A 26,815-nucleotide genomic window follows, 5' to 3' on the forward strand; every position below is an offset into this window, starting at 1 on the left:
ATAAACTTGCATTCAGTCACACTAATACAATCTATTTATTTTTATAAAAAGGAATGTTTTAAATAAAAAAACAATCTGTTTTCTGTAAAACTTTGTTTATTAGATTAAAAAATGAACCACGTGGGATGTACATTTGAAAATTAATCGATAATACAACTTTTAAAATTAAATAAACATATATAAATTATCATTTAATCCATAAGTTTCAATTTCACAGATATATTAAAAAATCAAAATACATAATTCTGAAATATTTTATATTATAAACAAAATATTATTATCATCACATAAGAATTACAATTATATTTTATACGTGTATTTCTAAAACTGAAATTTAAATAAATTGAGATTTTCATTACAATAAAATAAGTCTACTCACAAAGAAAATTAATTTCTAAAAAATTAATTGCAGATAAAATTTAAGTAAAAATATTTTTAATTAAGTCGAATAAACTTGTGATAGAAAAACTTTAGCAAATTATTATGAAAAACTATTGAAACAGCTAAGAACCCCAAAGAAAAGCTCAACTGTTTGAAACCAGTAACTTAACTAAAAAACTCAAATCCCCCAAATAAACAAAAAATAAAGAATATATAATCATATTTCTAAAAAATAATAAAGCATCTGGTGAGAATAACAATGCAATGTTTAAAATTATGAATATTAGATAATTAATATATGATCTATTAGAGAAATTATTTTTAGAACATTTGGGACACAGAAAAAAGAGACAAAATGGAAGTTAATAATTTCAAAGGAATTTCTCTTCTTTCAGTAATCTATAAAATCTTACAAAAGTTGTAGAGAATACACATTGCACATCAATAAACAACTTTGAGAATACATCAGGGTGGTTTAGAAAGGGAAGATCTTGTGCGGAACAAATAGTATGTGTAAAATTAATAAGCTGGATAAATTATAATCTTTTAAACTGAACAAACAATTTCTATTGCCTTTTCTAAAGTTTAATTTATTTTGAATTTTCAGAACCATTAAAATTAAACGATGGTATTCATAAAAGCATGGAGGAAAACAGTGAAACTAGTTGCGGCACAGATATCAGATAAGTTAACTTTAATATAAAATCACAATGAGGCTTTAAATTCATTCATGTCACTGTTATTTGTGAAAATGCACTTGAGGAAAAAATGTTCAAGAAAAACACATGTAACTTGTGATTTGTATAACAAGTCTCACTTAAGAACTTTACACACACCTCTTTACACCAAATTTTCTGATTGCCATGGTTCTGGACTTAAAATGTTCATAAACATACCCACACATTATAAAATACAGTAATATATAAATTGAAACCTCTCCACCTTTAGTTGCAACATATAAAAGTGAGAAAAATGTAATGTTAAATAAATTATAAACATTAAATAAATTTTGTTATCCGAATCTTAAATTACACACACTTGAAAGAATGCTATTAATTTTTTCTTAATCAATTTTCTTACTATAAGAATTTTAAAGGTCATAACGATTCTCTAATAAGAATAACGTTAAGATGTCTTTCTAAAATATAACTCTATTAAAAGATTTTTTATGTATAAAAATATTACATACCAATGTGCCATGCTTAAAAAACTTAAAAGATTTTTGATAAATGTTACAAGCATTAATTTTTTTATTTAGAGTGGAAATAAATGTGTTTTTTAAAATCACAAATGCGATAAAACAACTTTTGGCAGAAGTTACAAGTAAAATCGTCCTCTTTTGTATGAATATTACGATGTCTCTTTAAATGATTTTTATTATTAAACGACTTTTGACAAAAATTATAAATATATTTTTTCCCCTAGTATGAATTCTTAAATGTGATTTTAAAGTAGAATTTTGATTAAAAGACTACTGACAAAAGTTACAAACATAATTTTTCTCTTTTCTGTGAATATTTAAATGTACTTTTAAAGCATAACTTTCCCTGAAAGACTTCTGACAAAAGTTGCAAACATTATTTTTATTCTTTTGTATGAATATTTACATGTCTCTAAATTGCTTCTGGCATTAAATGATTTTTGACAAAATTTACATACATAATTTTTCAAATATAATTACGTTACAAATATAATTTTTCTCCTTAGTATGAATATTTAAATTAGAAATTTCATAAAAACACTTCTGACAAAAATTACAAATATAATTTTTCTCTTTTGTATGAATATTAATATGCGTGTCGAAACAAGTTTTATTATAAAATGACTTTTGACAAAAGTTACAAATATAACTTTTCTCCTTAGTATGAATATTTAAATGCGATTTTAAATTAGAACTTTGATTAAAAGACTTCTGACAGAATGTACAAACATAATTTATCTCTTTTGTATGAATATTTAAATGTAATTTAAATATTATATTTTATGTATTTAAATATATTTAAAATAGAACTTTGATTAAAAGACTTCTCACAAAATGTACAAACATAATTTTTCTCTTTTGTATGATCATTAAGATGTCTCTTTAAATAGCTTTTACAATTAAATGACATTTGACAAAAGTTGCAAACATAATTTCTCTCATTTTTATGAATATTAAGATGTGTCGTTAAATTGCTTTTAATATTAAATGACTTTTGACAAAATTTACATACATAATTTTTCTCCTTGGTGTGTAAATTAATATGCATCTTTAATTAAGAAACATCACTAAAACATTTTTGGCAGAAATTACAATCATAATTTTTCGTTTTTGTATGAATATTTAAATGTGATTTTGAATTATAACTTTGATTATATTCAATGGATTTTTCTTTCATAATTCCATCATATACTGAATTATTTATTTACACATCTCTTTTGAGTAATGCGATTCTTGGTACTTCCCTTGGAGGTTCCTGTAAATAAAAAATTACTAATAATTCAAAGGTAATTATGAATAACGTAAAACTATTTGAATTACAATAACATTAACACGTATAAAAAAATTGAATATTTTAAAGATATATTCATAATCAAAGTGGTTTTGGATATTAATTAATCATCAATGAGTTAACTTAATTATAATAAGGTACTTTACTTATCTTATATTTACACATTTGGTTGAAACTTTATTATCACAAGTATGTTTTAGGAAAACAAAACTATTTTGCAATTTTATAACAGGTAAATATATTTATTATATACGTTTTATCAATATGCATGTATCAGACCTACCCATGTGTTTTATATACAGGAAGTCTGGGCTGAAAGCATCCAAAACTAATTGCCTACATTTAAGAAAACGGTCATAGTAATCTCTTAAATGTAGGGTCAAATGACAGAATGTATCTCAAAAATTTGTTCAGTATACTCTTAGAGTCAGCAGCATATACAAACCGAATTGAATGCAATTGTAGTAGTCCATCAAGATGCAGACCCCCACAAAAAATATTCAGTTCATGCTTTGCTTTCAATCAGTTATGCATTTGTATGAACTGAATTGAATGTCAATTCTCCTACATCCAAATCTATTGTATTCCAAGGATATGAACTGGAGACTAGAAGATGGGTTTCACAAACTGGAAATCATCAGAAGGTTTCAGTTAGTTAAGAGACTGTGCATAAAGTAAGCGATATGTTCACTGCCCGATAAGTCTATTACGCGATCTAGTTACGGACTGAAGATTCCTTTTTCTACTGTTCACGACATCGGTCATAAGCACTCCATTTGGAAGTGTACATTACAACTGATTCTTCACATTAAACCAAATGATTACCACCAATTATATCAGTTTGCTGCAGAGATAATTATAGAGGTATTAAAAAGAATCTTAATAATATTTTATTTAGTGATGAGGATACTTTTCATACATTTGGGATAATTAAAGACAACTGTCAAATTTGTTGTACCGAAAACAAACCCCATACAGTAATCAAGAATGAAAGGAACATACTGAAAGTAAGTGTCGGCTATGATGGGGAAAAAATGGTGTCGGAGAAGTGTTTTTTTCATAGAGTCCACTGTGACAGGGCACACATGCGTCTACATGTTTCAGATGTTTGCTGTTTCTAAGATTCCTGGAAGATTCAGTTTTCAACAAAATGGTGCTCCACAACACTTATCATGACAAAACACTTCTCCAGATATTGGATCAGACGAAGTCCAACTGCATGGCCACCTACATCTCTCAGATATCACTTCTCTGGACGTTTTTGCTTGGGGTTTTATTGAAAGTTACAGCAAAGATAAGTTTGAGATTTGAATGATTTAATACAAAAAATTTTAAAGGTGGTTGGTCTAATACCTCCTCTATGAATCATGAGACCTTGCCGTTGGTGAGCGGATTCAGTGCTCAGGGATACAGAGTAGCTGGACCGAAGGTGCAACTATATCGGAGAGGTATCTGTTGAGAGCCAGACTAAGGAATGATTCCTGAAAGAGGGCAGCAGCTCTTTCAGTAGTTGTTAGGGGCGTGAGTCACAATGACTTAAACGGCCAAATCAACATCACTCAGTCCTCTGAGTACTGCGCAGCTGAAAGCAATGGAAAACTACAGCTGTTTTTTTTCCAAGAAAATGTGGCTCTCTGCATTTTCAAAAGCAATAATGGAGGCGCCTTCCTTGGTAAAATAGTCCCCCGTTCGGATCTCTGGGTGAGGACTACTAAGGAAGGGATCACCAGAAAAGTAAAAAATAACATTCTACGAGTCGGAGTGTGGAATGTTAGAAGCTTAAAAAAGGTTGGTAGGGTAGAAAATTTAAAAAGGGAAATGGATAGGGTAAATGTGGATATAGTAGGAATTAGTGAGGTTCGGTGGGAAGAGGAAGGAGACTTTTGGTCAGGCGATTTTAGAGTAATTAACTCAGCGTCAAATAATGGGCAGGCAGGAGTAGGTATCGTGATGAACAAGAAGATAGGGAGGAGAGTGGAGTATTTCAAGACGCATAGCGATAGAATCATTGTAATAAGGATAAAATCAAAACCTAAACCGACAACGATTGTTAACGTCTATATGCCTACAAGCGCCCATGATGATGATGAGGTAGAATGTGTATACAAAGAGATTGATGAAGCAATTAAACACGTAAAAGGAGATGAAAATTTAATAATAGTTGGAGATTGGAATGCAACCATTGGAAAAGGCAAGGAAGGAAATATAGTGCGTGAATACGGGCTGGGCAAAAGGAATGAAAGAGGGGGCCGACTTATAGAATTTTGTACAAAGTATAATTTAGTAATTGCCAACACTCAATTTAAAAATCATAATAGAAGAATATACACTTGGAAAAAGCCAGGCGATACTGCAAGGTATCAGATAGATTATATCATGGTTAAGCAAAGATTTAGAAATCAACTCGTCGACTGCAAAACTTACCCGGGAGCAGACATTGATAGCAACCATAATTTGGTGATAATGAAATGTAGATTGGGGTTTAAAAACCTGAAGAAAAGGTGTCAGATGAATCGGTGTAATTTGAGGAAGAGGAGGTAAAGAAGATTTTTGAGGAGGACATCGCAAGAGGTCTGAGTAAAAAAGATAAGGTAGAAAATGTAGAAGAAGAATGGGAGAATGTTAAAAAGGAAATTCTTAAATCAGCAGAAGCAAACTTAGGCGGAATAAAGATAACCGGTAGAAAACCTTGGGTTTCAGACGATATATTGCAACTGATGGATGAACGTAGAAAATATAAGAATGCTAGTGATGAAGAAAGTAAAAGGAACTATCGGCAATTAAGAAATGCTATAAACAGGAAGTGAAAACTGGCGAAATAAGAGTGGATTAAAGAAAAGTGTTCAGAAATGGAAAGAGAAATGAACATTGGTAAAATAGACGGAGCATACAGGAAAGTTAAGGAAAATTTTGGGGTACATAAATTAAAATCTAATAATGTGTTAAACAAAGATGGTACACCAATATATAATACGAAAGGTAAAGTCGATAGATGGGTGGAATATATTGAAGAGTTATACGGAGGAAATGAATTAGAAAATGGTGTTATAGAGGAAGAAGAGGAAGTTGAGGAGGATGAAATGGGAGAAACAATACTGAGATCTGAATTTAAGAGAGCATTAAAAGATTTAAATGGCAGAAAGGCTCCTGGAATAGACGGAATACCTGTAGAATTACTGCGCAGTGCAGGTGAGGAAGCGATTGATAGATTATACAAACTGGTGTGTAATATTTATGAAAAAGCGGAATTTCCGTCAGACTACAAAAAAAATGTTATAGTAATGATACCAAAGAAAGCAGGGGCAGATAAACGTGAAGAATACAGAACAATTAGTTTAACTAGTCATGCATCAAAAATCTTAACTAGAATTCTATACAGAAGAATTGAGAGGAGAGTGGAGGAAGTGTTAGGAGAAGACAGATTTGGTTTCAGGAAAAGTATAGGGACAAGGGAAGCAATTTTAGCATTCAGATTAACAGTAGAAGGAAGATTAAAGAAAAACAAACCTGCATACGTGGCATTTATAGACTTGGAAAAGGCATTTGATAACATAAACTGGAATAAAATGTTCTGCATTTTAAAAAATTTAGGTTTCAATTACAGAGATAGAAGAAAAATTGCTAACATTTATAGGAACCAAACAACAACAGTAATAATTGAAGAACAAAAGAAAGAAGCTGTAATAAAAAAGGGAGTTCGACAAGTATGTTCCCTATTCCTGTTACTTTTTAATCTTTACATAGAACTAGCAGTAAATGATATTAAAGAACAATTTAGATCCGAAGTAACAGTACAAGGTGAAAAGATAAAAATGCTACGATTTGTTGATGATATGGTAATTATGGCCGAGAGTAAAAAAGATTTAGAAGAAACATTGAAAGATTTGGAAGAAGTTTTACACAAGAACTAGCACATGAACATAACAAGAGCAAAACAAAAGTAATGAAATGTAGTAGAAATATTGTAGATTGGCCGCTGAATATAAAAATTGGAAGAGAAAAGATTATGGACGTAGAAGAATTTTGTTATCTGGGAAGTAGAATTACTAAAGATGGGCAAAGTAGGAGCGATATAAAATGCCGAATAGCACAGGTGAAATGAGCCTTTATTCAGAAATATAATTTTTTTACATCAAAAATTAATTAAACGTCAGGAAAACATTTTTGAAAGTTATACTTTCAAGTGAAACTTGGACAATTGGAGTACCTGAAAAGAAAAGATTAGAAGATTTTGAAATGTTGTGCTATAGGAGAATGTTAAAAATCATATGGGTGGATAAGTGACAAATGAAAAGGTTTTGCGACAAATTGATGAAGAAAGAAGCATTTGGAAAAATTTAATTAAAAGAAGAGACATATATATATATATATATATATAATTTTTTATGACCACATAATATCATTTTGGTCAGCCATTATCAAAGTCTCTTTGATAGGACTGTTTGAGCCTTGCGTTTTTGCCAGAACTTTTTAAGTATGGAACAGTACAGAAGAGTAATAAGATCGGTTTATAATTTTTATTAGATTTTCATCCTATGGAAGAATTGAATGAAATGAAAAATAAGATTGGATCAGTAAAGAAATATGAGTGAAGTGGTAGGCCATCAGTACTTATGAAGACATATCGACTACTATGTGATGTAGTCTTAACAAATTCGTACAAAAGTTAGTTTAACAGAAAAACAACTGCAACAAGGGAATTTGTAATACGCTCAGTCTTGTCCCATATAAAGCGATTCAAAAGTTATTGGCCAGAGACTGTGCAAAGAGAATTCAATACTGGGAATGGTTTCAACAGTTTCTAGACGATGTTTGTGAGCTGCCAACAATTTAAGCACAAATTTAATTTATTCTACCGTTTAAATATGAATTCGATTCTCTGTGAAAAGAAACTCTAAGAAATTAAATCATTGGCCTTCTTGGTTAAATGTCATCTTCAATTGATGATCACTTTTAAATTGTGAAAACCATTCATAACAGTCCAATCGATCCAGACCATCATCTGCGTAAACTTGTTACAAAAGTTGAAACGTCTCTGTGAAAGTTTTCCCAGTTTCACACAAAATTTTATGTTGCATCGTCGCTCCTGAAAATCACTCATCACAAAAATGCGGAACACAATTCTGCCAACTGCACTCAATTAAATTTCTCCATTGGCATGTAATTTAAAATGTTCAATTTTTCTGAACAGACCTAATATTTATAATATAAAAATATACATTGTTCAAGGAATACAAACACCAGCTATAGCATGTTATTACTGATGACAGCATATTAGTAATAATGATATTACTACTAAGAGATGGATGAAAGCAATAGCCTCCAGATCTTAAGTCTTCAACTGTCAGTCCTGATGTCCTCTACAAACTATAGCAAGAAGTGGACTACACCACACTGGTGTATGAAATATGACTCACGCAGCTCACACTGAATTTTACTGAACACAACATGAAATCTTAAAATGTTTATCCTTAATTTGCCCTTGTTTCATGTCTCCCTCTTTTTTTTTCTAAATTGCAATAATTTAAAACTGCACCAGACTTTACGAATGTAAGCTAAAGACAATGAACAAACTTTGCCAGTGAATTCTTGGCAAAACTCAAACCCATCTAGTAATGTTCAGTCATGTGATGCAAAATTTCAGGGAAAAGCTTGAATTACATAGCATGTTATTATATATAATAATCCAAGAATGTAAACCATTCGAATGACATAATTTATTTACAGTAAATGATCAAAAATTATTTATGGACAAAAAGAATAAATAATTTTTTTTGGCTATGAAATAAAAATTTAAATAATATCTATAAATGTTTTTGTTGTGGGAGATAATTCTCTTGGACCCTATTTATGAAATAGCGAGGTTTTATAAAAAGGTGTTTGTATCAGTGTAAATGAAATATATGTATATATAAAATTATATTTTAATATTATTGTCTATTATTGTGAGGATATTTATATAGGTAAAACCAACAATCATTTAAAGCCAGATTTTATGAACATTTTAGGCTGCATTTTAGACTGCAGCACTTTCATAGATATTATATAGAAATTTCATTTACTTAAATAGAATCAGTATTGTATTTGGCTGACCACATGCATGTTACCTAATTGACTCCATATACCTTGCATATATGTTTGTATTTTAATCTATTATTTTTTAACTTTTTAATCTTTAATTTTAATATTTTTTTACGTTTAATATGTAATTATACAAAAGGTACTTTTTTTAAGTACAACTGATGATATGGGATTCTATAAAAGTACAACAAAATAAGGTAAGATATCTCTTAATTCTGTTCTTGGGTGGATCGAGTTGATTTACATTATATAATTATTAGTACACAGGTGACACGGGTTTTGAAAGGATTGATTTTTAAAAAATAAATATATATATATATATATGCCAAAGACAAAAGTATAAAACAATTTACCAGGAAGAGTACAGAATTTATAGACAAATACAATAACAAATATATATATATATATATATATATATATATATATATAAAATAAATACATACAATTGAATTCAGTCACAAAATCTTCATCATCATCATCATCAGTTTCAATGCCAGGTTTAATAGTGACAGCATTACGTTTCCCTTGAAATGATATAAATACTTTTCTACGAGCGGGTAACATAGAAGCTGCTTCTTCCCAAACATCACCACCAGGTGCCCCAAGCACAGGTGGTACTATAATATCAAATCCTCTTCTAAAATTATTAAATAAAAATGTAGATTGGACAACAATAGCTCTTGAAGTTAATTCTGGTGATACAGGTACATATTTTAATGAAAGATCCTGCCTTGAGAAATAAAGTAGTAAATGATTTCTTCCTGCAATACAAAAAAAAAAAAAAACATTTTAAATGAAGTGATAAATATATTCTTATCTAAAATATAACATATATTTGCAAGATATATTATCCTCAGAATGAGTTTTCATAACATAAAAGCAGTGACCAGATCAAAGCCTGGTGTAGACAAATTTAGACCACATAGACGAAATTAGAAATTCTAACTTTTTCATTATTACAATGTACTACCATTTCAAAAAAAAATTTCAAAAAATTACACTAAAACCTAAAAAAATATCCTTTTACAGTACTCTTTATATTTTGACTTTAAGAAGTTAAAGTCAAATTTAAAAAGCTGACAACACAGTTGTAGAACTTTCCCGGAACATGGCGCCATGTTCCGACAAAGTCCTACATCTGTGTGATTTTGCAAAAAAACGTTTTTTGCAAATATTGTTATTTTTTAATTGTTAATGAACAACGTTCCTAAGAAAAAATATGACCTTCATTAAGCAAAATCTCGAGATATTGAGAATGACCTTGTTCTACAGCCTCACTCTCTTGACCTTTTAAGTTGAAAATTTAATAGCATCAATGCATTATACGCAGAAGTAATCTGACCAAGTTTGGTCAAATTATTTATGAAAATCATAGCAATATTAACCTAAACCTTATTATTTATAATTCAATACTGCTTAATCATAAAAAAAATATATTCTTCAATCAGAAGATTAAAAATTAAGCCAATTTTTGACAAAAACTTTTTCCCTTTAAACTATCAAAATTTTATTTTTTCATTAAATAATTAAAGATAAACCATATAAATCATTCTATCTGGTGAACAGTAATATTTAATATTCATTAAAAAAAAAGTATAATATGGACCTTCTCCTTTTATTGAAGTCAGTTGAAAAAAATTATCCTAAAAAATGGCTTCACTCAAATAAAGCTACTAAACAGAACTACTTATATAATAGATAGTACAAAGTTTGATAAAAAAATAACAAGAACTTTTGAAGTGCATGCGATATCTTGTGAATCTTTATTCTATATACTGATAATACTGTCAGTGATGTACATGTCAATTTTTAGCCAGCTGTAACATTCAGTTTGTGTTTGGTAAGCAAAAAAACAAGATGTACGTTATTGTGTTTGGTGATTTTTTGTGTGGCGAAATGATGGATCAGAGAATTTATCTGAAATTTTGCATTAAACATTTAATTAAGTGCAGCAAAGCATTTAAAAGGTTTAAGGTCTTTGGTGACAATGCTACATCACAACCATAAGTTTATGAGCAGTACAAACACATTCATGAAGCGCAAAAAGACATGTTGGATGACACGAGGTCTGGGCACCTTAGCACATCAATCACTGATGAAAATGTCAAAAACATTAATGATACTGTGCTTGCTAATGACAGAATCACCATTAGAGAAGTTGCTGAAGAAATAGGAATTTATATTGCTCAAGCAAAGCGATTTCTACTAAAGTTTTTAACATGAAACAGATGGAAGCCAAATCTGTACCAAAACTGTTAAATTTTCAACAAAAAAACACTGTGTAATCACCACTGAACAAATACATACTGACATAGCTGATGCCCCAGACTCGGTCAAATGCATCGTAACTGGAGATGAAATGTGGGTATAAGTGTAGGACATCGAGACGAAGGCTCAACTGTCTAAATGGAAGTTTTCTGAGGAGCCAAAACCAAAATAGGACTCAAGTTTAGTTAAATATGAAGATCCTTTTAACATTTCCTACAATAAAATAAAATTCTCCACATGAATTCCTTACTACAAGGACGTAGAGTCAACAAGGAGTTCTACCTATTAGTTTTACACAATCTGCATGAACCAACTTTGGAGGTGAGGTGACCCAAACTTTGGAGGGACAACTAGTGGATTTTGCACGACACCGTGTAACACTTTACTTATCCAACAGTTCTTGGTAAGATATAACACTGTTGTTGTGATGCCACAACCACCCAATTTTCCAGCCCTCCCTGTGTTGTTTTCTTATTTCCCAAAATTAAAAGGTCAACACTTTCAACACTAGATGAGATAACGGTAAAATTGCAAGCTGAGTTCAAGATGATAAAGAAAGAGCATTTTCACCAGTGTTTTTTAAACTGGAAGTTAAGTTGACATAAATGTATAAAACAGGGGACTACTTTGAAGGGAAAAGCATAAATTGAAGAAAGAACAAATACTTTTGGAGAAAATAAAAAATTCTTGTTACTTTTTGATTAAACCTCATAAACATTTAAAAAAAAACAATGCCATTACGCTTCCACTGTTACTGAAAAAAAATTAACAAATTAATTAAAAATTTAATGATCAAAAACATCTAAAAATATTTCAAGGATGAATTTTTAAATAACAGTAATTAAACAGAAATACAATTTAACAGAACATTTTAAAAATTCAACAGAATTTTTTTGTTTCTTTACAATTACTTAAACTTAAATCTTTCAATTAACATTTTCTAAATTTCTATGTTATAAATAATATTATACTTTATTAATTAAACTAATTTTATTCAACTTCACATAACTGCATCACTATTATTTCACACAATTGATATTTAAAAAAAATTAAATACAGGCTATACTAGTAACTTCTTTCTTTTACAGAAAGTACGATATTACTTTCAGTAACATGGTGTGAACAGGAGGTGAAAATGAATCTTCTTTATGTTTTTAGGTATAAATAATATGAACAAAACCATTCAGTTGAATTATGGTTTAAACACGTTAAATATGTATGTTTAAAAACATTCATATATATATATATATATATATATATATATGCACACACTTATAGGCTTATTTATAAAATTTTGTGGCTTGAAAATCTCCAAAAGTAGTAGTTCAATTTCTAGGTATGCTGTACTAGTTAGTGTATGTAAAGTTGGGCATGGACATCTAAAAATTTGATGAAGATTAGTTAAGTAATTTTTGAGTTAAGTTCAATTTAAGGTCAAAAAACATTTGAGGTTATGTTGATTGTGTTTTTCATACGAGCTAACGCAATGAGTAGTGGTGAGCGAGTTGAAACTTAATGCTTGTATGTTGGGTCTAGTGGTTAATTGAACTTATGTAATGTATTGTACTCTGAAAAATCAGTGCGTTTCTTACTGTTAAATAGAACAGCATCAGAAACAAAAATTGTTCTTCTGGCACAGTATTGCGCAGTTTTTTTTTCATTAATCTTATATTTTGTGAAGCTGCTCTGACCAAGGTTTCGCCACAATTTTCTTTGATTACTCAGTGTGTAAAAATATTGGAGTAATTCCTTTTTCAATCATTAGATTAGCACACTTATCAAATGTTGATTAGAGCTACACAATGTAAAATTATAGACTACCTGAATAAGTATTTATTTATAAATTTGCCAATTGACAAACCTCAATTTTCGAAAACATTTATTGGTAATAATTTAATCAGAGCCAACTTTTATCAATTCAACTATACTAATTTAATTTACTAATTTTTAGCAAGAAATTATTATTTAAAAACTTACCATCACCACCCCAATACGGTAATTTCTTAAGATGACTTAAATTAACTGAGCCTTCACCTTCACCAATAAGTACAATATAAATACATGCTTCTTTAGGATTAGATGTATAATGAGGATTATAACCGACAGTCTGCAATATACCAGTACGTAGAAATGAAGAAATTGGTAACACATCATCATATTCATACAAATAAACTGGTAATCCAGATGTTAATGCACATCTTGAGTGATCAAAGCACGATGATAGATGACATGGCGATGATTTAGTTAGCGGTGGAACATTGTATGATGGTGGTGAAGAGGCAAATATTGCTAAAGGCGGTGAAAGATCAGGTGTATTCCATTGTATTGCTTCTCTATATGCCATTTGAGCCTGTAAATAAATAAAAAATTAAAAAAAAAATACTTTTTCATAAAAAGAAAGAAATGTCATTTTTATTAGTTTCCTCCTTCCTTTTTTATATTATATAATTTCAGCATAAGTATTAGGTTTTAATTGTGAAACAAGACTGAAGATGGTCTAAGGACAAAAAGGGATTTCTCCATTGGTGAATTCTGTTTTTTATTAATCCAACAAAAAATTAATTTATTAATATTGATACCCAATAAAATAAAAAGAGTATTATGTTGAGATAATTTTGAAAATTTTGAAATATGTTAACATACATGATTATTCCATTAGTTTATAATCAACCAAGTCTTTTTCACAAATCTAAATGAGGGATTGCAATAAATAGAAAATGTTAAAAAAACACATATTTTACAATATTTATGCCCCCTAAAAAAAATTTAAAACATGCTTTTAGAAAATGGATTACCCAGTAAAGACAAATAAAAGATAATTTTCTTTACAACAAAGTAATATATAAAAAAAGTAGTCTATTTTCACAACCACAATGTAAAGCATGGGTCACGTACTCACTTCTATTTTGCACCTTAACTTTTTTAGTTCATCCAAAGAGATTTACTAGACATTGTATACTGAAGCTATCATTTCCATTTTGCATCAAATCCTTTATCAAATTTGAAGAATTTATCAAATACAAATCACAGCAGAAAATTGAAAAATAAGCAATATTTATAAACAAATATTACATGCATTTCTAAAAATATGATGAAATCTTTAAATATAATAGAATTCTGTAGAAAAATAACTTTTTTTTTGTTCACTCATTTGACTGGTTTGATGCAGCTCTCCAAGATTCCCTATTTAGCGCTAGTTGTTTCATTTTAGTATACTCCTACATCCTACATCCCTAACATTTTGTTTTACATATTCCAAACATTGCCTCCCTGCACAATTTTTCCCATCTACCTGTCCCTCCAATATTAAAGCGACTAGTCTAGGATGCCTTAATATGTGGTCTATAAGTTTGTCTCTTCTTTTAACTATACTTTTCCAACTGCTTCTTTCTTCATCAATTTGCCGCAACACCTTTTCATTTGTTACTTTATCCACCCATCCGATTTTTAACATTTTCCTATAGCACCACATTTCAGAAACTTCTAATATTTTCTTCTCAGGTACTCTGATCATTCATGTTTCGCTTCCATGTACAACTACGCTCCAAACATATACTTTCAAAAATGTTTTCCCGACATTTAAGTTAATTTTTAACATAAGCAAATTACATTTCTGACTGAAAGCTCATTTCGCCTGTGCTATTCGGCATTTTATATCGCTCCTGCTTTGTCCATCTTTAGTAATTCTACTTCCCAAATAACAAAACTCTTCTACCTCCATAATTTTTTTCTTCCTATTTTTATACTAAGTGGTCCATCTACATTAATTCCACTACAATTCATTATGTTCTTGTTTATTTTCATGTGATAGTTCTTGTGTAGGACTTCATGCCATTCATTGTTGCTTCTAAATCGTTTTTACTCTCAGCTAAAATTACTATATCATTAGCAAATAGTAGCATCTTTATCTTTTCACCTCGCACTGATACTCCAGATCTAAATTGTTCTTTAACATCATTAACTGCTAGTTTTACGTAAAGATTGAATGGCAGGATCTAGCAATTATTGGAGAAACATCTGCAAATCTTCTTTTGATATACTTTGAGTCACTCCACGATAGATGTCTATAACATCATGAAGAAGATACTCTTTCAATGATAACTTTAATTTTAAAAATAAGAAATAATCGCAGTGAGACAAATCTGGAGTAGATTGTTGAGACTAATACTATTTTTTTCATTTCAAAAATTCCTGGACAAATATATCCAGGAATTATGTGAATTTACGAACTGTCATTAAAATGAAATCAATCACTTGATGCCCTTAATTTGAACCCAACAAATTTTTTTTCAATAAGTGTTCCAGAGTTCTTATAGAAATGTCCATTGACGGTGTAGTATGGACAACAAGGATAATTAAAATTGAAAATACTGAAGGAGTCAAACTGTAGGTAATACAAATTATGCTTTTTTTCTATTTCTGCTGTGTACTAGTAATTAATAGTACAATTGCTTCCAAAGGTTTATCCCTTAGTGAAGTATTTTTTCCTTTACTGTATTTACCAGAATTGCTAAATGGTGACATCCATTTAGCACTGATGTTTAGTATAAAATTATACTGAAAATACAAAGTTTCATCTTCCATCACGATCAAATTCAAATAGTTTTATTTCTAAGAATTTTTATTTCATAGATAATATCTGTAAAATGTATAGTCATCTTTGATCATCTTATAATGAATATTGCACAAACTGGAAAAAAACAGTCTTTTTGCATAAATTTTATTTTCTAAACTAAGATTTGTCAATTAACAACAAAATCAGTTGTAATCATTTTAATAGTCGCACAAGAATCCTCTTAAACTCATATTTTTAGTTTTGTACCTTGTTCCTTGTTACAAACAGAAGTTGGATGTCATCATCTTCTAAAAAAAGATAAAGACATCCACGTGAGAAGATGAAGAGGATTTAAGTTTTCCTTAATCTTCTAAAAACTTAAAATTCACGAACAATATTTTATATACCGGGATATTCAACATCATTCATTTCTTAAATTTTTTTTCTATCGATCCATCATATTTTTGTAATTTATCATTGAAAGAACAAGTGGTATGAACCCTAAAATTACATCCAGTATACAAATACCTGGACTCAGTCTTTCCCTTTTTTGTCACACATTATTTAGAAATACCTCTTCCTATTGAGAAAATTGTTGACCCTAGAAGGGTGTTTGCAGTATCAGCTATTACTTTTTGTACGCATTCATTCATATTTTGGACAATACATGAATTCATCATAAAAAAAGTAACTCAAAATATTTTATAGAAGAATTTAGCCAAACCTAATGACTGTTTCTGAGGAGATACTCATTTTGATAGGTATGCAATGTTTTGATGGACAAATAATATTCTGCTGATGTGATGCAATTACCCTCATGCTCAAAAGAAATAAAAAAACTGATACGTGGGCATATATATAAAAATTGAGTTCATCCACTCTAGTGTACAATAGATTATCATTTTCATCAGTGAAGTCAGCTTCAAAAGTGAATTGTTCTTCATTATTTTCCAAAAAAATGTTTCATGTATTCATGTAATTGTTTAAGATAATTTAATATAAGATAATGAGAAAAAAACTATAATAAAAATAAGACAAACTACTCACAACAAACCAAGCATGAAAACATAAATAAGACGACTTAAACATAACTAAATAAACAAATACGTTGGAATTTACTAGGATAAAAAAATAAAAATTAAAATAAAAGCTATTGTAAAACAATAAAAAATTTCCCTGTTAGTTTCTAAACTACTTTACTATCAAGCAATGTGATCAAGATGGTAAAAAAAAGTGGAGTATTACAAAAAGCCACTTAGCAAAGCTGATTAGTTGCACTGCTAGTGATCAACAGGTTCCAATGTGACTAAATTAATGATTGCCAGTTCTAGGGTTAAGAGAAATAGTTGAAACCAAATAAAAAAAATAAAAAAAAGGTATAAATTAAGATACCTGTTCAACTGATAGTTTTAATCTATCCAATTCAGTCTGTTGATGTAGAAGATCTAATTTCAGTTGATCTATTTTATGATCATAAGCAGCTACTTCTGCTTGTTATCGTTGCCTTTTATTCTCTAAATCTCTCAACTCACTGCTTACTGAACCTGTAAAAAAAGATTCAATTTATATATTTGTAGATTTAATTTGGTAAGCATATAGTTTAATTAATAAAAAAGAAAAATTATAATTTTTTTACAGACCATTATAATAATAGATAGTCTAAAAAGTATTGAGCCTTTTGTACATGTATTTCCATGCCTTTTCCAGCATTAGCATATGCTGGAAAAAATTGAGGAAGACCAGCATGTAAGCTGTCATGACAATGATAAGGACCTAAATATCTATCACCAAACAGCATTAAACCATTCTGAGAAAGCTGGATAAAAAAAGAAGCTCGACATTTGGGCGCCGCATGATTTGACTCCGAAAAATTTATTCTATTGAATTTCTTCCTGCAAATCTCTACTGAAACTTAACAAAATCAAGGTGTTTCTGAAGCAGTTGATCACAAGTGATGAAAAGTGGATAACCTTCAACAAAAATGTGCAAAAAAGATCATGGTCTAAGTGAGGAGAAGGTTCACAGTATGTGGAAAAGCCACAATGATGCCCAGGTAGGTTATGCTGTGCATTTGGTGGAATAGGAAGGGTATCATGCATCACCAGCTGCTGCCTCCAGGCAAAACAATAGACTCAAACCTGTACTGTCAACAATTAGGGCAACTGCAACTGGTCAATAGAAAGGGTTTCGTATAGCATGCTGACAATACCAGACCACATACATCTCTAACAACCCGTCAGAGATCGAGAGAACTTGAGTGGGAGGTTTTAATGTAACCATCGTGTAGCCTGGACCTGGACCTAGCACCATCAGACTATCATTTTTTCAGTCTCTGCAGAACTCCCAGAATGGTATTACATTAGTTTCAAAAGAGGTCTGTAAAAACTGTGTCACAATTTTTTAACCGGAAACCACAGTAGTTCTACAGTGACGGGATTATGGTGTTGCCAGAAAATTGGCAAAAGTCATTGAAAAAAAATAATGCAAATGTGGTCTCATGATGTTTATTTCCCAATAACTATGGAACACACTTATTAAAACTAGAAACCACTGAAGAAACTTCACAATTTGTTAGAGTTATATCACTAAGACAGTCATTATAATTAAAATCTACTTTTGTATAATTCAAATTGTTAGAAGTGTAGACAAATCTAAATTTCTTAGCAAAAACGTTAAAAATATCTTGTCCGTTATCAGCAGATTCATTATTACAGTATAAGGTCAAGGTATAAATCTATAATTATTTTTCTAGAATTAATCCATTCAAGATCCATATCAGCTCTGCACTAATAATATAAATTCAAATATATATGATTCAACTTAACCCACCCAAGTACATATATAAGACAACTCTTACCTTATTTGTATATTTATAATTTTTCATGAAAGTACTTCCATGGAATCCGATATCATCAGTTGAGTGATATTTATAAATTTTATAAAATTACATATTAAACAATTAAAATTGCAATTACATACAAGAGTATATATAGTCATGTAATAAAATATATTAAAAACAAAGTAAAAACATGTATGTGGCCACCTATTGCAGCATTTATGAGTGTGTCTCCTTCAAAATCTGTCTGTAAGTTGATCTGTTTATATTTATATTTTTTTCAAAATATCCAGATTTTTTTTTCAATTTCTAATATTTCTAAATTATTATTAACATCTGTAATGGAATATTTACTGTTTATTGATAAACTTACAGACAGATTTTGAAGGAGACACACTCATAAAAGCTACAATAGATAGCAGCACTTTCACAGATATTACATAAGATATTTATTTAAATAATTCAGTACTGTAGTATTTGGCTGGCCACATTCATGTTTAAACATTTGTTTTTAATATATTTTATTATATAACTTCATATACTTTTGTATATAATCGCAATTTTAATCTTTTAATCGTTTAATATGTAATTCTATAAAATTTATAAATATCACATGACTGATGATGCAAGATTCTCCAAAAGTACTATTGTGAAAAATTATAAATATAGAAATAAGGTAGAAGTTGTCTTTTAACTGCACTTGGGTGGATTAAGTTGAATTATATATAAATGGATTTAGATCTATAATTATCAATATTTTTTACATACCAAAAGAAATTTTTAAATTTTTTGGTAACAGATTCTTCAACCTAATCTCAATACGTTGATTTACAAACTTACATAAATTACGTTCTTTTGTGAACAAACTAAAATAAAAACTTGAGCTTTAAATCTTATACAATCTTTGACACTGACATATCCTTTTGTTAATAATGGTGTTTATAAGTTTTCTTTGCTGAACCAGTTTGGAAACTTAGCATGTTTAATGACCATTTTCAGTACATAATTGATAATTATGTGTTTAGAGTAGTAGTTTGGATAAGACTCCTATGCTAATTAAGATCATTATTATTGAAAAATCAATATTAAATAATTAACAAATATTTTATATAAATATATTATTTTACCATATAAAAAGAATAAAAAATAAATATTACATAATTATATATTATAATTTTATATATTAAAAATAATAATAAATTATTTTTCCATATATATATATATATATATAGTATCTTTCATAAATTTAAGGACAAGTTAAAAATAAAAAATAAAAATAAGAGATAATGCTACATCATTTTTTAAATGTTTAGTATTTTGTACGACCTCCATACGATTTTAGGTATGCTGCTACTCTATCAGGCATTGGTTCAATCAATTCCAGGCATTTTTCTTTCGTCACCTGTTGCCACAGACTTGCGATTTGAAGTCATAACTCGCCTTATTTTTAGGTTTTCTTTTAGGAAGTTACAGTGCCATCCAATTTAATAAATTCTCAATTGGATTTTGTTCAGAACTACGAGCAGGCCAGTCCAAAAGTGCCACATCATTTGCATCAAACCGTGCCTTGGTAACTCGTGATTTATGACAAGGTGCATTGTCTTGCTGGAAGATGAAATTCTCAACCAACAGGTTATGGACACTAGGAAGCATGAATTCTTCCATTGTTTTTTATGTATTGTATGCTGTTCATTGTCCCATCCATTATTCTAAGGTGTCCAGCGCCCTCTGAAGGTATGCAACCACACACCAAGACGGCATCTCCACCTTGCACAGCAGGAATGATGCAGGTTGGTAGAAACTTTTCAGTTTTTGTTCGCCTGACCCTAATTTTTCTGTTTGAATACAACTGGAATCTGCTTGCATCAGAAAAGGCAACCCTTCGTCAAGCTTCTTTCAACCAGTTCTTCGTTTGCTTGCAAAACTGACATTTTAACTTGTGGACAGCGCTGGAAGGAGGCTTTGCTAATGCGAAATGTGATTCCATTCCAGATTCTTTTAAACGTCTAGAAAGAGTGGCAGTACTAACCTGAATTCCATGATTTTGTGCTACTTCTGTCGCTATATCAGGCAAACTAGCAGACTGATTAAGTTTTGATACCTTTATAATTGCTCTGTCTTGCCTCATTGACGTTTTTCGTGGTCGACCAGATCGTAAAAGATCAACAACAGTTTCTTGAACTTGCTGTACATATGTTTTTGATATTTTTAATTGTTCAGCAATGTCTCTATATGTTTTATTTGTTTTCCAGAGACCGATTACTTGCCATTTTACTTCTACACTAACACTTTTCGTACCCATTGTAAAACTTTTCACCAACAAAAACCACCAATAAAAAAAACTTTTCACCAACCTAACCTCAAAGAAACAAATGCTAATTCATCATCGTTTTGGTGGGAAACAGCTGATAATAGTACCAACTTGACATTTTTAATTACTGTTGGTATGCCTGACACTCTAGGTTGGTGTACCTGACACTTTTAAGTGATTTGTACATTTTTGAACATTACTCTCTTAAAAACAAAAATTTCATGAAAATTTTAAAATCATTTAAGCTTTTTTAATTCAATAAATAATTTTTTTAGAATTTTTCTTATTACTCTATTGAAAAACTCTAAAACATAGCTTTAAAATGATATCACACTCATTAGACTAGGTTACATATTTTACGAGAAATAGTAATTTATTTATACAAAAATGGGCTAATTTTAGCTCATTTAAAATATTTAAATGACTCCATAAAATTTGAAGCATCAAACTTAGAAGATTGCGGTTTTCGCCAAAAGATGTATTTTTTAAAGCTGTTACTCACAGACATATAAGATTTGTATGTAGTTCATAAGTTTAGACAAACTGACATAAACAGTTTTTCTAAGGTGTCCTTAAACTTATGAAAGATACTGTATATATAATATTTCAGTCGCCATCCATTGAAATACATTTTTCATACCGCTGTGCTAGCTTTATAATTCCATCTTTGAAAAAAGTTTCCCACTGCTGATTTAAACCAACAAATTACTTCAACAACTAATTTAGTTCATCATTTTCAACCTCTGTGATGCTATTTTAAATGGAAAAAGCAATAACAGCTAGGTTGGGACTGTGTATTAAATGTTCGCGGATTTTCCAGTAAAGTCATTTTAATTCTTCAACTATTTTTATTGCAGTATGGTCAAGCAGTGATGATGAGTTTCACTACTGCATCAACTGGTGCTTATATTAATGTACGATATCCATGTCTCTTTTCTACTTACAATGTAGTTAAGCAGTTCATCTCCTTCATTTTGGTAGTGCAGTATAAATATTTTTCCTCATGTTTTTTTGCACCTGGCTGATATACAACTTTTTCCATTGAAATTTGTAAATTACTTAACACAAAAAGTTGGAATTCATTTTATAGATGTGTATTAAAAAGTTTTTTTTTAAATATTTTACAAAGGTAATTTAGTTATTATTTAATGTTTTATCAAGAATACATTTTAACAAGGTAATTGTAAATAAAACAATTCCTGATCAATAAATGAAGATAGATGATCTAGAACAGGACATGTCCCCAATATAGTGTTGAAATTTTGTACACCCTAAATTTGATTAAAGACCAAGATCAAATCAACCAGCAAATATAACTAAAACAGGTTCACCGTAGAGGAATATTTTACACATATGAAGAAGTTTTGTAATATACTAAATGATAAATTAAAAATATAGAATAAACAATATTAACAATATTAAAACAATAGAATAACAATAGAATTAACAATATTAAAACTGACCATAAACTATATACCACCATAATAGGTGCCACCAAAATTATGCAGAAACTGCTTCTACAGTATGCTAAAAGTTACAGCTATTAAATGCCAAATGAAAAAAAAACCATAACATTTGACTGAAGTCTTGAAAACAAATGTAAAGCTAAAACTGAAATTACTTTCTTGCCAACTCCAATATATAGCCTAAAAATACCAGCTTTTGTATTAGATTGCCTAAATTTTGGAAACCATGAGGCTCAGTGCACTGCTAACACCTCCTTACATACATATTCCCATACAAATACTTCATTTTACCTTAACAAAATAAAGATACATGGACAGACAGACTTATCTGTTCTACCAACGCAATGCATATGTCAATAATTCTTTCTCTTCATTTGTTTATATATTCTGTATTTCTCTAATAATAATTATTATTATAAATAACTTGTATTTCACAATCTAAAAACTATAATTATTATAAAATATATGTCACAAAGAGTACACCATTATAAAAAGTAATCTCTTAATTAATAATCTGTTTAGATAATAAACAAGGAAAACTTAGATTCTGCTACTTTAAAAAAAACCTTAAATCTTATACAACCGCCTTTGAAAGAGTAAAGTAATATGTACAACAGTACTTCAAAATTTGAAATATTATGTTTTGTAAAGATAAACAGATATTAAAGTAAATATTACTTGAATTATGCAGTAATGTTCTTTTAATGAAAAAGTTCCCAAAGTAAGGTTGAAACAATGAAAACAAGTGTAAATGTTGTAGAGTGAGATTGTTTACCGTCAAAATGAAAGATAATCATACTAAAAAAAATTTAAGATAAAGGCTGTACCTTAAATTTGGATAGTCTCATGGTATAACAAATTTTCTAACATAAAAAAATTCATACAAACTAAAGTGGAATGGGGAAATACACTAAACCAGTAAAATTAATAATTATTAAAAAAAATATCAATACTTACATTTGAAAGATAATAATGAGTAAATATTGGCACTACAACTAGCGTCAATGTAACTAGAATGATGATACGAGATAATTTAATATTTGCCAACCAATGGCAACTCAGTTCTTTTATGTATGTCATATTTATAAAATTTTCCTGTAATTAATTTTAATCGAACATTCAACCCATTACTATAATTTAATCATATTAACATTATATGCGAAGATTTAAGTGGTGATATACTTAATACACAAACCATCAATGATCATTACATCCAAATGATATGCACAAATAGATCTGAAAGAAAGGAAAATGTAATTGTAATTTATAGTTTAAAATTTATAATTAACATAAAAAAATTAGGTAGAAACAACATATAGTCCCACCTCTTTAATGTGAATCACCCAATAATAGAAAATAATTTTTTTTTTAGGAAAAACTAAAATAAAAAAATTACTATGCTTAGTTATTATAAAAGATAAAACACTGCAATCAATAAAATCATGGAAAAATGTACGGGCAGAAATGGATTTCATAAATATGAAAGTTAAACTATTATAATGAAAAATGAAAACAGAATTGATAATACAGGTTATAGATGAAATTAAATAAAATGAAAAAGGAATAGATTCAAAAGAAATGAAACTAGAATATGAAGGGTAAAAAAATCGAATAATACTTTTCTACTAAGTTGTTATCAGTAGTAAAGCAGATGTAATTGTATTCTGATACTGTCTCCTTACAAGAAAGACAAATAATAGAAATTTGTATAATGACTACAGAGGATTCAGCAACTTGATTTGTCTACTTCATAAAACCATTTTCCATTAATCATGAAATTCTCCTGCATAAAAATGTCATCATTACTTAACAACTATGGTTGATCCTTTCTTTTTCTATAAAACAAAGGAAATAAATTAATGTATAACAAAATCACAGGTAATATTTAAAGAACTTTACATGCAATTCAAATCAATCAGAAATTATACCATTCATTATACACTTCCACCATTACAATATAATTTTTCAGGTTTTTATTTCTCTTCTTGATGGAATACATTAGCAAAAAGAATACAATGATTGTAGTAAGTGTAGAATGAAGTATAACCTAACTTAAGTAAAAACCTGATTCAAAAACAGTAAGGTAAATTAATATTAACGAATGCAGGTACTCAATCACAAAATATATATATTTGGCGATATTATGCATATATTTATATATATTTATTATTATGCCGAATTTATACATATATTTGGCGATCTCCGTGGAGTGGTAGCGTCCTCTACCTTTCATCCGGTAGTTCTGGGATTGAATCCTGGTCAAGCATGGAATTTTTAATACGCTACAAAATCCCGTTTCCTGCTTACAAGCTTCTTTGTAAGTTTCTGTTGTAAATCAATTCATAAAAAGGTAAATAAGATAACTTTAAGGCAATTCCAAATACTCTCGCTCATTACAATACATAACCGAAAAAAACATGATTAAAACAAAACTGCAAACCCATGAAAATAATCACTAATACAATAAAATAAAACACTAAATATGGCAATTCATAAAAATGAAAAGAAACAGCTAAATAATAAATTTTATAATCATAAACTCTTTTATAACCTCAATTTCATACATAACCTAAACAATTTTTAACAATAAAGAATATTAACGTGTTTGATATATTGATAAATTATTCACAATGAAATACATACTACGAACACATTGTAATAATATTTTTCACATTTTACAATAAAATTAAATACACTATAACGTGTAAAAAAACAGTATTTAATAAAACTACACTACTCGGAGTTGAAATTAACTTGATGTCAATATGAAAACTTCCAACGCATTTTGACCAACCTAAAATCTTCAAGATAAAAGTATAAAAATTAATATATTTTAAATTACCAAAATTAATTTTTTTAAAAAGGTAAAAATCATAATTTTAAAAAAGATTAAGGACTTAGAATAGTGCTGACGATAAGTATGGCACTTTTTTGTGACGAATACTTCTTTGATATAGATTTTCCTTAAAAGTATTAAACTTGGTGGAAATTATGCGTTTAATTTACTGAAGTGCATATACCTTGTAACAAACTAACTAGAATTTGAAAATAAAACATTTTATTGTAATAATTAATTGTAATAAGAACTTTCTAGTTTCTTCGCATTACCTTTCTAGTTTCTTATCATTACTGTGCACATGGCGCCAACTATTGAACAGTGTTATAAACTGTTAACACAAGATAATATTTTTCTCTTTTAATTTTGGTGGATATAGTGTGAATTTTAGCACTGAAAATCATTCATTTATATATGTACTAGCTCCCCGTCACAGCTTCGTCCGCGCTATATGGTTAAATACGTTTCCCATAGCGGTCAATATTTTTATTATGTTCATTAGTCAAATAACCAGAGGCAGGTGCAGCCAGTCACACAGACATACAGTAACAGTGGCAATGGCTGTGGTCGTTGAGCCACAGCGCCGTATACCTTACCACTCATTAAAAAATCAGAATAAAAAAAAACCGAATATGGTTTTTAAATATTCATCTGAAGAGTATTTACAAGCCAAAATCTACTGAATACCTCGTTTACGATGATCGGAATTGGGAAAATTTACTATTAGTGTTCAAAAATTTTTTTTCTTCATCCCCTTTCAAGGTCGAATTTAAAAATCTAGAAGTTGGTGTACTGACATAAAGATTACACACCAAAAATCAGGTTGATTTCTTCAGTAGTTACAAATAATTAAAAAAATAACAGGGTTTCAAAAAACTTCAAAACTCAATAACCCATGAAACTAAAAAAATGTATAAATTGGTTTTTAGATGTTCATAATCAATCAGTTCAAACCCAGCTCACATAGTGATTAACTCTCACAGCTCACAAATCATTAAAGTTTATGGTTCAAAGGCAAATCTCCACTACTACATTATATATAGATATTTTAGAGATTTTTCGAGATGAAATATATCAAAAAAACTTCTCAGTTATGCTAGAAACAGGGGTAAAAATTTAGTTGTGAAGGATGGGGTAGTTTTTTGTTTACCCCAAACAAGCATAAACCCTCTTAATATTTATATAATAGTAAAAATATAGATTTAGTTCTATTATTATGTAAATTTAGTAAAATTAGGAAATGGTGTTAGGGAGGAAGAAGAGGAAGTTGAAGGGGATGAAAGGGGAGAAACAATACTGAAATCTGAATTTAGGAGAGCATTAAAAGATTTGAATGGCAAAAAGGCTCCTGGAATAGATGGAATACCTGTATAATTATTGAGTAGAGTAGGTGAGGAAGCAATTGACAGATTATACAAACTGGCGTGTAATATTTATGAAAAAGGGAAAGAACAATTAGCTTAACTAGCCATGCATCCAAAATTTTAACTAGAATTCTGTACAGAAGAATTGAGAGAGTGGAAGAAGTGCTAGGAGAAGACCGATTTGGTTTCAGGAAATGTATAGGGACAAGGGAAGCAATTTAAGGG

The 26,815-nt window shown here is 29.3% G+C and overlaps 2 protein-coding genes across 2 annotated transcripts; both read right to left on the bottom strand.

The window, feature by feature from the left end:
* Positions 1-97: 97 nt before the first annotated feature.
* On the bottom strand, positions 98-25,160 carry LOC142331089 (exostosin-3-like). Its single transcript, XM_075376759.1, has 6 exons — positions 25,034-25,160; positions 23,348-23,626; positions 17,170-17,321; positions 13,200-13,572; positions 9,398-9,715; positions 98-2,837 (listed from the first exon to the last, which is right to left on the bottom strand). Coding segments are annotated over exons 4-6 (687 nt in total). The 5' UTR covers positions 13,567-13,572; positions 17,170-17,321; positions 23,348-23,626; positions 25,034-25,160; the 3' UTR covers positions 98-2,835.
* Positions 20,499-20,915, bottom strand: LOC142331651 (uncharacterized). The gene has a single exon (XM_075377674.1). The coding sequence runs from the start codon at positions 20,913-20,915 to the stop codon at positions 20,499-20,501; it is 417 nt and encodes a 138-aa protein (XP_075233789.1).
* Positions 25,161-26,815: the final 1,655 nt, after the last annotated feature.

Source organism: Lycorma delicatula, chromosome 10 (assembly GCF_047948215.1).
Source record: "Lycorma delicatula isolate Av1 chromosome 10, ASM4794821v1, whole genome shotgun sequence".
Lineage (NCBI taxonomy): Eukaryota > Metazoa > Arthropoda > Insecta > Hemiptera > Fulgoridae > Lycorma > Lycorma delicatula.